This window comes from Gymnogyps californianus, chromosome 6 (genome assembly GCF_018139145.2).
Source record: "Gymnogyps californianus isolate 813 chromosome 6, ASM1813914v2, whole genome shotgun sequence".
NCBI classification, from domain to species: Eukaryota; Metazoa; Chordata; class Aves; order Accipitriformes; family Cathartidae; genus Gymnogyps; species Gymnogyps californianus.
The window spans coordinates 41,728,577-41,741,646 of record NC_059476.1 but is presented as its reverse complement, the minus strand read 5'-3'; the positions used below and the strand labels follow the sequence as shown (position 1 = coordinate 41,741,646).

The following is a 13,070-nucleotide window of genomic DNA, read 5'->3' as shown; positions in this document are numbered from 1 at the left end:
AGTGTGGACACAGCCTGGAGCTGACCATGTGCTCCACAGTTCATGGAGCTGATCGTATGCTCCACAGTCCACGCGTGCGCTGCCTTTTTTTGCATTGACCGTGATGACGATAGAAAATTATAGGTCCGCAAACATGGTGCAACTACTGCATTTTGAATGGGATGTGAACACGGTTTTAAGCCCTTCTGGCCTCGTGTGCCGTACGCAAGCAGATCAAGAATGGCTTTGCATGAGCACATCTGGAAGAAAATTAAGTAAGCGGCTGTATGACCAACGTCCTCCACACATGTAGGTGTATGACTGAGGTTGGTTTGCTCACGCACGGGGAATAAAAAGGGAGCACTGCTGTGCCATGAATACATGCACCGGGGTGGTGAAGGCCTCGTGCTGCGTCGTGAAGTCTAAGGGTGAGAGATTGAGCTGATCTGGACCCCGACATCGTGGGCTGATGTCCCAGCCTGACCTTGGACCTGTGCCATCACCATGGACCTGCGCCATCACCATGGACCTGGCCTGATGACTTTTTACTTGCCTGACAGACTTGAGACATGCAAGGACTCCAGTCCCGGCAAGATCAACACAGCTTGCCGTGTAACTCAATCCATTTATTGATCAAGGCAATCCCAGATGACAGAATATTGCAATATTTATGCTACAAGCACCTTGATTATTTACTGTTCTGTTTGCTTCCAAAATGTACTGCTTCAGCAGTTCTTGATCCTTTAACAGGAGACAGCAAGCGAGTACAAGTGCCATAGGGAGCAGAGCGCTTCGAGAACGTGATTTAGACAGAACTTCACCAAAACACTCCGTCATGGGAGACTGCCAATGAATTAAGATAATGCAATACAAACATTGCCTCAGATAATTACAGAAGTGGCAGAAACATTGTAACCTGAACAGAAAAAGAAGAGACTAAACCCTGCAATTCTTCTAAATTTTCAGAAGTAAAAAGTTGGTACTTTTTAACTAAACATAAATAAGTTCTTGCAAGCTTTTCAGAAGTCTGTTGGGGAAACGTCTTGCCAAGCTTTGGGTGTTTATTTGCAAAGACAGAAAAGTCTTCTTGCATTTTCATTGATATCCATGGCATGAACACAGTGCTGTCCTGTAAGAACGCTCCTCCAGGGCAGAGCCCTGCAATAAATAACTAATCACACAGAAGAAGATGTCATTACAAATATCCTAAGTGAGGTAGCTAATCACTGTTGCTCCAGATAGATCTTATCTAACCTATAGCCTAATTCTTACACCCTGACATTGTCTCACCCTGTCCTGTTTTCTTCTGTGGTCAATTCTAGCTGTAAGGATGGAAAGTGAAACACCTTTGCAGCCGGTCCCCTTTGATGATAACTCAAACAGAGCCTTGTCCTACAAGGACGTGCACCAACAGCCCCGTCCCTCCATCTCCGGGCACTTGGATGAAAGTGTGCTGCTAAGACACTCCAGTTTGGCTCTGGAGAGCAGCCGTGCTGGGCTCGATAGCCCTCCTCACCTTCCAACCTGCCCGCTGCGGCCCACCTCTTCCCCGCAGGGCATAGGGTGGGGGATGCCAGTGGCATCGTGGGCGGTGGGCATCTGCCAGCGTTACAAGCCACTGAAAGTTATCCCTGAGCAGGGGGAGTGTTGGACAAGCAGCTCTCCCTCGCCTGCACATGGCAAGACGTCTGTGCTGAAAACCCCCATACTCCTCCGGAGGTTGAAGGCAGTACAACCACACAGAGCCCAGTGGACCCTATCTTACTTTATTATTACTATTATTATTATTTGTACATCTTTGTGGAAAGAGCGCCTTATCCTTTGCCCTGCTTACTCCTAGGCATATTTTAAGAATATAGCTACACAAACAGGCAAATTCACAATTCCTCCCCTAATCAATATATTAAGAAGTGTAATCCAGAAGCTGAAAACAGAGTTAGACTCATAACTGGCTTCCACCAGACTCTTCTTCTCTCTCCCACATAAGGAAAACAGAAGCATTTCCTGAGAGTCAGCAAAAGGTGACCTTTCCAGCCGGGTTTGTGACTTGGGAATATTGCTTAAAATGATGCAAAATGGTGTTTCCTGGTAGAACTTATTGAAAACCCTTTTGTGTACGAGCAAGGCTGGTGTTATCCAAATCAACATGAATTTGAGAAAGATGTTCCCTACGTTAGCAAAATGGAGAGTTCTCATGGAAGAAAACCACAAGCTCTTTTCATTGTCACCAGGCAGAAAGTCGGTCCTTCTGACTGTAAAGCAAAGCAATGAACGTCAGGATGTTGGGATTCTTGGCGTGGAAGAGTCACCAGAAGGTGGATAAAGCTACACTGGCAGGATTCATCACTTGATCCACCACGCGGACCCATCCGAGCACACCTACTCTCATGAAACACCAGCATCCAGGAGGAAGCTGAGCTGCTGTCCGGGTGTTTGCAGCTGGGAACCCAAGCATAGGGAGGTCAGAGTCCGCAACAGCGACCAGGAGCCAAATTCCACTGAAATTGCTTGTTGCTGGAAACCCACGTGAGTGAGGCACCTGGGAGACTCAAGGTCCAAGGGCCATGCCCAACTTCTGCAGGGACCTCAACCTATTTAACCTAAATCCTACATGCTTTCCCGATCATTGGATTGGCTTGTTTTTCTCACTTGCCAGAGTAATATCAATCCAAACCAAGCGCAGAAGTTTAATGAGCCTTTTCCCCCTCTTTTTTTCTTCACTTTTTTTTTTTTTTCCCCCAAATGAAAGAAGCTCCAGAAATCAAACGAGAAACTAACAATTACTGCACTGCTCCGACTCTAGGCGCTCTTCTCCATCAGTTCAAGAATTTCTTTGTACACTTGTTCGTACACTTGCATACCCCAAAGGAAATCAAAGTGGACAAATTGGGGAATGTACTTTTTGTATGCCACGTTGGTTATACGAGCCAGTGTGATGTTTACGTCTTCGGGGGCTGAAATCCAGTCCCTGCCACCATACCATGCAGCAAGCGGGGCTTTCATATTTTCCAGCTCATAGAAGGGAGGTGTGGTCTGGAAGAAAAAAGTGTGCCTTGAGGAAGGAAAGTGCCTGAGAGGTCACGGGCAAGTAAAAAATTCAAAGTATTCCTGATTGCTGCTTGGAATTTTTCCCCTATCCCAAGAGACAGTACAGAAACTATCACCAGAGATCCTGACTATGCCTTGGGCTCCTGCGCTTTTCACCAGACAGTCAAAAAGTCATCACTGACTGACATCGCAGACCTCTTTTTTGTAAGAAAGGTACAAACCTGTTTGACCATATAAGCTAAATTCCATAAATCCCATAAAATTCAGTTTCAGCCACTGCAATATTTTCATTGTCATTTTCTTTTTTCTCTTTTTTTTTTCTCTTTTAAAACTGACAAATGAGAATGGATTTCTCTTACCTGGTTGTAATGAAGCATGTTGTCACTGCCGTAATCATAATATTTGAATTCCCCTGTTTGATAGAGCTGGAAAAGCAGGAGAGCTGTGTTTATTATCCATGCATTAGAGGGGACCATAAGAAAGATAGAAGAGGTGACCGGGGAACCGCACTGCTCCCTCCTGCCACCAAGGCTCGAGGATGCTATTTGTTACATGTGATATTATCTTTTGGGAGGCGAGCTCAACCCCCAGGAAGATCTCAGCACGGCCTGCAAGATCGCCTGGCATTGCTCACATCTTTCATCCTTCTTCTCTCGGGTGGCTGGCGAGCTGCAGAACGTAGATGTCTGGAGGCTGAGGCCCCAGAAACCCACAGCGTACCTAGCGTACAACCAAGAGCTAGCCTCAAAGAAGACACGAATCAGACCTTTGGGCAAGTTTCATTTGTCTGTCATGGTCAATGTACACAACAGAAGGATATGAGTCTGTGTGTATTCTCAAAGATTAATTGTTGTATAATTAGTTGTCTCTACCGACCCTCAGCTCTTAGCCTTTACTCTAGCATCTCCTGTGCTGGTTTAATACCAGTTTTTGCTTCCATCTCCATCTCCTACCAGCTCCAAAAACTCTTGGTCATCTTTTGCTGAAAGTCATGGCCAAAAGAACTGCACCTGCACCAGTGTTTCATGTCAATTTTCCCCTTTCTCTCTAATGTAGCTCTGCAGGGAGGGCAAAGGAGGATTATACCCAAGCATTGAGAAGAGGTCCTTGGCAGCTGAGAGAAGAGAACATGGGCTCTGGTTGCATGTGATCTTATTCTGCAGCAGGAAATATTACCTGGCGCCAATGTAACATGGTTTTTAGGGATGTTGAATCAGGGTAGCGGGACAGGTAGACATCTATGCGGCTCTGCAAGAAACCATTGGAGACATTTATTCTCTGCACGGAGGGAAATCCCATTAGAAATAAAACTGATCCTGTTCAGTAGCCACACAAGTCTTTCACTCACGCAGGCTAGCTGGAACTTGCATTTGTACAAACTGCTTCGTCTTAACTCTGTGAAGGCACAGCTCATCCACGTGCCGTGCGAACACCCACCGCAGACAGCAGCATGAAGGGTGCTGTAGAGCTCCCTTTGGTAAGCCGAGCAATTCCCATGGGATGCTGGGTCATGTTATGAGTCTATGTGGTTTTCAAACCGAAGAAAGACTCTGTATCTTGTGCTCAGGATCCTTTTGCAAAGAAAATGTGCAACTCATCACAGTAGCTCTACATGTTGTTTCTAATGCGTTTCCTCCTTGGAATAGTAAGAAATTACACCAACACTTTCCTTGAGAAACAGTGGTCCAGCTCTGACTCCATCCATGATCAAGCTATTATTGCTTGGTACTCCACGTGGACCTGTCTCCAATTTTACTCACATGAGTGGTTTGTGGCAGGATCTGGACCTTGAAATCTTGGCTGGCCCCTCCCCATGCGAGCGGGGCATCCCTGGGACCACCCAGCTCGCCTGGACATGTCCCCAAGCAACCTACGGTAGCTGTAGTGTTGGCCCTGGTGGGAGTGGGCTCGGGCCGGAGACCCCCACCCTGGTGCCTCCAGCCTGAATTTTTCTATGACTGCGTTCAGTGCAGTGGAGCACAGGGAAAGGCTCTGATTTGGGGATAAATATGTTCTAAGGGATGGTAGACTGAAGAGTCTGAGGGCCCACCTCTCCTAGCAGTGGATTGAAGGGGAGTTTGTTCCGTAAGAGCCCATTTTGTTATTAAAACACATGTGAAATTACAAATCACTTAGTGAAAGAGAAACCCCGGGAGCCCCCGGAGCACCGAATGAATTTCTGCACGCTCCCCTTCGGCATCATCCCCACTGGGGAGACAACGTGCCCGGTGGATGCGTGACCTTGTGTGCACTCTGGGCTTCCCTCTGGTGCCAATGCAAGAGCATTGCAATGGCCGACGCAATGGCCAGATTGCAAAATGCCGACGCAATGGCCAGATTTTTCGATGAATCGAAGATGCGAAAGGCCAGGTGAAGGCAGCTAGTTGACAACTTGGGCTCAAACAATGAGACACTGGATCACTTAAAAGGTAAGCTGGAGTGTACGTACCACATTTAAGCTGTTGGTAAACCCGCCAGGCAAGTAAAGGACCAAGGAGCAAAAGGTTTTAAAGATGGGGTAGCTGCACAGACTGGAAATCACTTGCTGCAAGATCTCGCCCTTATCGAAGACCACTGTGCATCCTAAAATGAGCTGTGGAAGTCAAAGGCGTTCATCAGTGCGGTTCACGTTCCTCTTTTGCCTCCATACACTCCCCACCTCTCTGCTCACGCGTGAAAGTTGCTGTCTTCCTTGCCACAGCTTTGCTGTGCTTTGTAATTTTGGCTTTTCAGAAAAGGCCATGGCCCCGGAAGAGCCCTGATCTTCCTGGAAGAGGTTTCTCCTAGGAGGATAGACCCAAAACCAATGTCTAGAAGTAGCTCTTCTCTGATTAGGGCTGGACAGGAGGATGCTTTACGCTGTTTAACGCCCCGCAGGCTCAAGAGCATAGGCACAATCGTACCTGCTCAGTGCAAACGGCACACAGAGGGCAGGGAAATGGAAGTGATGTACAAGCACTGCATGTCTCAGGTGATGAGACCTTCCCGTTCCCTCCTTCCCCTTCACACCAGACGAGCGTGTGGCGAGGATGTACCTTAACCAGCCCCTCGGGAAGGTCAAACAACCTTGCCAAGGGTGACTTCATATTTGAGTTTGTGGTGATAGGAGCCAAGGCGAAAAACATCTTGATTTTGCGATCCAGCTCAGGAATGGATGAAAACGCAATGAAACCTGCGGGAGGGAGAAGGAAGCAGACCCTGCCCTGTTATTTCTGAAGGAGTTGTTGATTCCCAGGAGTGTGTGCCCATCGGAAGGACCCTCGGAGGTGGCTCTAGCAGGTTGGTGACTTGACCTGAAGCCTTTGCTGCTGATGCATTTCAGCTCCCAGCTTGACTGCTCAGCCCAGCTGCCTTCTCGGGGCTCCGGCAGCAGTGGAATGCATCAAAAGCCATTGCTGCAACTGTTTTTGGGCTGTCACTGCTCAAAACCGTTCTGTTAAAGCAAACGGAGATTTTTACCTGCTCTTTTCCCTTTGTCGTTTGGACGTGCCCAGAGGTTACCCTCCCCATCCAGGCTCTCAGAACACTCCCAAACTGGGGGTGTGCAGCTAATGTAACGCTGACAGTGGTCTGATCTCCTCCTAAGTACCTGTGGTGGTGCCTTGAGAGTAAGCCACGTAGTATAACTGCTCCTGTTCAGTTTTCTGCAGAATATAGTTGATGGTTGCTGGAAGGTCATACATGGCCATCTCATGAAAGCTGCAACAGAGACAGGCACATGACAAAGTTACCTTCGCTGAGCTTGAGAGCGACGGGCAGGACACAGCAAGTTCTGCCATGACTATTTGGGGAGCGGGCGAGGACTCTGGCAGGTATGGGCACCCCTGTGGCGTCTTGGTGGTGTCGGTTTATGCCCACTGGCTGATGGTGCGACTGTCAGCAGCGCTGCTCCTCCAGCCTCCGGACACTGCTGAGGGTACCAGGCACCTGCCCACCCTTCAGTTTTGCAGAAAATACCTGTAAGCTGAGTATTCCTGATGGTGAAACTCAAACTCTTGTGCTTTCGTGACCAGCTGTTCCCCCGGCTGTTTCCGATCCAGACGTCGTATCCAGCATCGGCGAGGATGAAGCCCAGGCTGCTGTTGGGCAAGTTGGTAACCCAGTTGCTTCCCTCCAACACCAGGCCATGCTGCAGGAGGACCACGGGCTTTGGAGCTGAAGAAAGAAGAGGAGGATCATTTTCTCTAACCACTAGCAAAATTGACCATTCACATCCAGGTATCGCTTTGGCAGCAACCCCCTGGAGAAGTGACTCCACTGCAGGGAGATGGTCACCTATGTCCTCAGCCTCTTTGGAGAGGTGTTTTTGAAGTAGGGTCTTTGGTCATCCGAGGGCAGAGAAAATCGATATAGCAAAGCCGAAAAATAGGGTTGGACTCCACACTGAATGGAGCTTGGTAAATCATGCTCCCAGGAAGAAAGAAACCAAGGCCCATGTCTGTCTGGTCACTGACTGTCCCCTTTGCATGGAGACCACCCTCCTCACGGTGCTTTTTGTTTGGCTTAGGTACTCTGGGTCTGACCAGGAGACATTGAAAACCCAGCAGAGTCTAAGTACCTCCCATGGCACAGTGACACCATGCTGCCCCATTGGAAGAGACATGGGTACTGGAGGGGTCAAGAGCATCTCCTCCACCCACTTCTGTTCACTTTAAGCCACTTTAAGGAAGTCTCAGCTCCCCAGAACAAAATTAAGATCTTTCTTACAAAGGACCAGGAAGCCTGAAGTGCTGTAGGAAGAGAGTGGAAGAGAGATTATGGGAAGTTTTAGTTGGGAAAGGACCTCTGGAGGTCTCTGCTCCAATCCCTTGCTCAAAGCAGGTCCAACTTCACAGCCACAACAGGGTCACCGCAAGGATATCTGAATTCACACGGTAGGGCGACCACAGGTTGCAGCATGAAAAAGTTGAAATAAAAGTGACTTTCTTTTTTTTTTCCCTTTGTCTCCTCTTTTTTCTGTTGGTTTTTAGACCCTCAATATAAGACTCACATTTCCACCCTGCACAGCTGAGGACAAAGTGTCCTGAATGGAAATCTGGCTTTTTACACTTATTTGCCAGGTTCATATGCCAGTCCTCCTGCTTCTCAGGAGAGGGACACCTTGCCAAGAATGGGGCATCGCCCTCTCTGCTTTGAAACAGCGGTTCAAGTGAAGAACAGAAAGGAGCTGAAATGGTGAGATGGCATTGGATTGGACACATGGGGGTTTTTTTGCTGACAAATGGCTTTTTGCTGCTCCACTGGCTGGCTTTGAGCTGGGGTAAAACCTGGGGCAAGATTTCTCTGTCCCGTTCATTCTCCTTATCTTTTCCTTCCTCTTTGGAGCAGAACCTCTCAGACCAAGAAGGTCGGCGTGGAGGGCACCTGCATTTCTTCTGCTCCCGAGGCTAATCCTACAGGGAAAGTTGTCTCCTTGAGGACCCAGCCCATGACGAGGCAGCCCTGACCATGGCCTACCCCAGCCCAGCAAAGCTCTCAGGGTCCCTGGACCAGGCAGACCTACTTGTGGCACTTACGGGGGCAGAACATGCTGGAGTCCTGTGCCTCTGCTTTGTGGGAGGTGCTCACGCTTCCTGGGTTGTCTCTGCCGTGAGGAATCCTCTGCATGGTGAGGTGATAGCCGTCGTCTGTCATCACTTCATGCTCCTCGTAGGGGTACCCATGGTAGCGGACAATTTCACCCTGTGGGAAGGGAAGGACAGCGTGGGATGGGTCCCCAGGGAGGTGGGGGTCTCCATCCCGGAGCGTGTCAGGGAGACCAGCTGGGCAAAGCTAACAGTGGCCGCCCTGAGCCGGTGGTGGTGACTCTGGCTGTCAGCGGGAGGGTGGAGTAGGGACCTCCCAAAGTCCCTTCCACCAACGCTGTGGTGATGTCATGACTTCAGCTCAAATTTTTGGCAGGTGTGAGTTTCCCTTACTCCCTGAGCAGGTCTGGTAACGAAAGACCCATTGTCGCTCTTCATGTTGCAATCAACGTTTGTGAAGAGCAGGGCAGCAATGACGGTGAAGCTCCAAGCCTGAGACACGCCTGCGTTGACCAAACCTGTTGACGTGGACCGAACTCCCCCTTAAATGTCTGCCATAAATCTCTGTGTACGTAAGCACAGGGAGACAAAAGCTCTAATAAAACCCTGGTACCAAACCCTGGTGAAGATACACACACACGACACCACGGGTCCTGCCCAGACTATGGCAGCATAGGTAGCTTGCATGCCCAAGCAGGAAAAGAAAGGAGAGAAGTCAGGACTTACAACATCCATGGACACCTCGGGGCTCGCATCTGACTTTTCACTGAGGCACATTAAATAAGCAGTGGTTACGAACAGCCACATCATGGTGCTCTGCAAAACATTGTCAACGTGATGAGCATGAGAGACATTGATGGAACTGACACAGAAGCCAGGGATTGCACGCACTTCACTTGGCATGCACTGCGCTTCTGTTAGTGTATCGATCTGACCACTCGACAGGTGAAATAATTACAAGTTTCAAATCCTCTAATTGATTCTAGAAATTGCTCATTTTCCTTATCTTGAACAACGCCAGAGTCCAAACTTGGTCAGATTTTAATCACACATTCTCCATTAGATCCTTGTATTCAGAAAAATGCACGTGTATGTATACAGCTATACCCTCCCAGGCAAATCTGGTCTTCGAGGGGATGATTATCGTATTGGGTTTGCGTGGCAAGGTTTTGGTAGCGGGGGGGCTACAGGGGTGGCTTCTGTGAGAAGCTGCCAGAAGCTTCCCCCATGTCTGACAGAGCCAATGCCAACCGGCTCCAAGACGGACCCGCCGCTGGCCAAGGCCGAGCCCATCAGCGACGGTGGCAGCGCCTCTGGGATAACAGATTTAAGAAGGGGGAAAAAAACAACCTGCGCAATTGCAGCCAGGAGGGAGGAGTGAGAAGATGTGAGAGGAACACCTCTGCAGGCACCAAGGTCAGTGAAGAAGGAGGGGAGGAGGTGCTCCAGGCGCCAGAGCAGAGATTCCCCTGCAGCCCGTGGGGAAGACCATGGTGAGGCAGGCTGTCCCCCTGCAGCCCATGGAGGTCCACGGTGGAGCAGATATCCACCTGCAGCCCGTGGAGGACCCCACGCCAGAGCAGGGGGATGCCCGAAGGAGGCTGTGACCCCGTGGGAAGCCCACGCTGGAGCAGGCTCCTGGCAGGACCTGCGGACTCATCAAGAGAGGAGCCCAGGCTGGAGCAGGTTTGCTGGCAGGGCTTGTGACCCCGCAGGGGACCCACGCTGGAGCAGTCTGTTCCTGAAGGACTGCACCCCGTGGAAGGGACCCATGCTGGAGCAGTTCGTGAAGAACTGCAGCCCGTGGGAAGGACTCACGTTGGAGAAGTTCGTGAAGGACTGTCTCCCGTGGGAGGGACCCCACGCTGGAGCAGGGGGAGAGTGTGAGGAGTCCTCCCCCTGAGGAGGAAGGCGCGGCAGAGACAACGTGTGATGAACTGACCGCAACCCCCATTCCCGTCCCCCTGCACCGCTCAGAGGGGAGGAGGTAGAGAAAATCGGGAGTAAAGTTAAGCCTGGCAAGAAGGGAGGGGTGGGGGGAAGGTGTTTTAAGATTTGGTTTTATTTCTCATTATCCTGCTCTAATTTGACTGGTAATAAATTAAACTAATTTCCCTGAGTCGAGTCTGTTTTGCCCGTGACGGTAATTGCTGAGTGATCTCCATGTCCTTATCTCGACCCACGAGCCTTTCGTTATATTTTCTCTCCCCTGTCCAGTTGAGGAGGGGAGTGATAGAGCGGCTTTGGTGGGCAGCTGGCATCCAGCCAGGGTCAACCCACCACAGTTACAGACTATTCATTTAAAACGATGGCTCGGATGGTCAGAAGAATAGATTATTTGGTTGAACAGATAACCGGACTAATCAGGAGTAAACCACCCAATTTAAGTTACAGGACCATGGAGGTTTTGTTCTTAATATAAAATCAAATAATGTGATTTGGTTGGGCTCTCCTTATGGCTGAAAGAGACCCTGGGACACACTTGAGTTGTTTTTGCAAACCCGAGTAAAATACTGTCCCAGGAGACCCGCTGTTCTTCCTGGGAAGGATTTCGAAGTATGTTTTGACATGTTCCTACCACAAACCATCTTACTATCATTTCATTTGTTGGAGACAACAAATTTGCAACAGAAATACTGCCTCAGCTCTTGTGTGACATGCTTCAATAGTTAAATTGCATGGAGCCCACAGCAAGGAGCCCTGCCAAATCCCCGCCGAATGCATGTGCCTGTGCTGGGCTGTGCGGGAAGCAGCAACCACGGCCGGATGCCAGCGCCAGGTATCTTGCATCCACCTCATTACTTCCCTGCAAAATATTTTCCTGGGGAAAGAAAGGAGAACTGCAAGCAGGTTTCTGTCGTTTCCCAGCTAACCCTCATCATCCCCTCTCTCTTCTACTGGAGGAACTGGCTTCCCACGCTGCAGGAGGTGGTTTTGCAGCTGGGGAGAAGGCCAGCTGATCCCTGGAGCAGATACATGGAGGATCACACGGACATCGCTTCTCTGCTGGAGGGGACCTCGGGACACCCCTCGTCCACCCTCCTGCTCACAGCGGGGTATTGCCAGCATGAGGCTGTGGCTTGGCCCAGCAGAGCTCTGACTCCCCCCCGGATGGTGACACCCCACCTCCCATGGCTGCTCCCCACTCTGGGGGAAGAAGGGTTCCCCACCTCCACTCTGAACCCTGCGGGCTGTGATTTGGGGCCGGGACCCTCTCATTGCGTCGCCTGTTGCTGCCGACACCCTGCTGTGCAGCAGGGCTCTCCTTCCCTGGGGGAAGGCAGTTGAGGGATAGTTCCCGGGATGCTCCTGAGGAGCACGCAGGGCTCTGGGACACACGGGCAGAGGTGGGAGGCACAGCAAGGCTGGCAGCCACATGCACTCAACACAGCCCTTCCACAGCTGCGTGGCCCCAGATGACTCTGGTCTTGTTACTTTTAAGACTGAGCCCTTCAGCAAAACAAAGAGAGACAGAAAGCATTTTTGTGGCATAACGTCACGAGAATAGCATGCAAATTCAAGGGAAGAGCCTTGCCCGGGATGGCCGTTTCCTGCCAACAGCCAACCTGCAAAAATACTCCTTTTGTGAAGGGTCCCTCAGCTCAGCAGACCTTGAGAGCTCCCGGTGACCTCCGAGAGGTGCCGCAGGGTGAAACCTCTTCTGCCAGCAGCACAGTCCTGACCCCCGAGCGCTCCCCCCACCCCTCCTGCGAGCAGAAACGACTTTCCTTCTGACCCAGAACTCCCGGGGAAGCCCCACCGTCCCATCCACGGGGCTCTTCAACTACCTACAGCTCACTCCTGCTGTCCCCAGGGACGGCCCCTCGCTGGCAGCCTGTGCAAAGGCAGAGGCACCCAAGGAGGAAGGATTACCCGTTGCGGTCCAGGGGCTGCAGCAGAAGAGGTGTGGGTGCCTTTCTTCCCGATGTCTGCCAAGCAGGAGGTCCCCACCGCCGCTCTCACGGCTCTCGCCCACCACGCATTGGGCTATTATTCCCTCTGCTCCGTGCATTTGGGAGCACCACTCCCTCTAATCATTTCACCTGTGAACATATAATTTACCTGAGGGCTGGAGTCTGTTCTGAAAGGAGACACTCTTCCTACCCGCGCTCGCTTAGGAATATTTTCGTGGCACTACAGAAGAGTTGAGAGCTGTAACAAATTGGTTATTTCCACTTGATGCAGCACAGCATCATCTGACATCACCCGTGACCTCTGTGGACTGGAGGATATGCAGCCTCTGGACCAGTCTCCACCTGCACTGGGGCTGGCACTGGTGCATGAGGCTGGCATTGGTGCCTGGGTCTGGCATTGGTGCAAGGGGCTAGCATTGGTGCACGGGTCTGGCATTGGTGCACGGGGCTGGCATTGGTGCAAGGGGCTGGCATTGGTGCAGGGGGCTGTTATTGGTGCATGGGGCTGGCGTTGGTGCACGGGGCTGGTGTTAGTGCATGGGGCTGGCGTTGGTGCATGGGGCTGGCATTGGTGCATGGGGCTGGCATTGGTGCACGGGGCTGG

At 50.8% G+C, this 13,070-nt stretch overlaps 1 protein-coding gene across 1 annotated transcript; it reads right to left on the bottom strand.

Annotated features, from left to right (window-relative positions):
• Nucleotides 1–2,778: 2,778 nt before the first annotated feature.
• On the bottom strand, nucleotides 2,779–12,755 carry LOC127017493 (lysosomal acid lipase/cholesteryl ester hydrolase-like). The gene is given in 11 exon segments (XM_050898571.1): nucleotides 2,779–3,012; nucleotides 3,387–3,452; nucleotides 4,204–4,275; nucleotides 5,477–5,620; nucleotides 6,063–6,199; nucleotides 6,617–6,726; nucleotides 6,985–7,024; nucleotides 7,027–7,182; nucleotides 8,544–8,709; nucleotides 9,279–9,368; nucleotides 12,657–12,755. Coding segments are annotated over 11 exon segments (1,314 nt in total).
• Nucleotides 12,756–13,070: the final 315 nt, after the last annotated feature.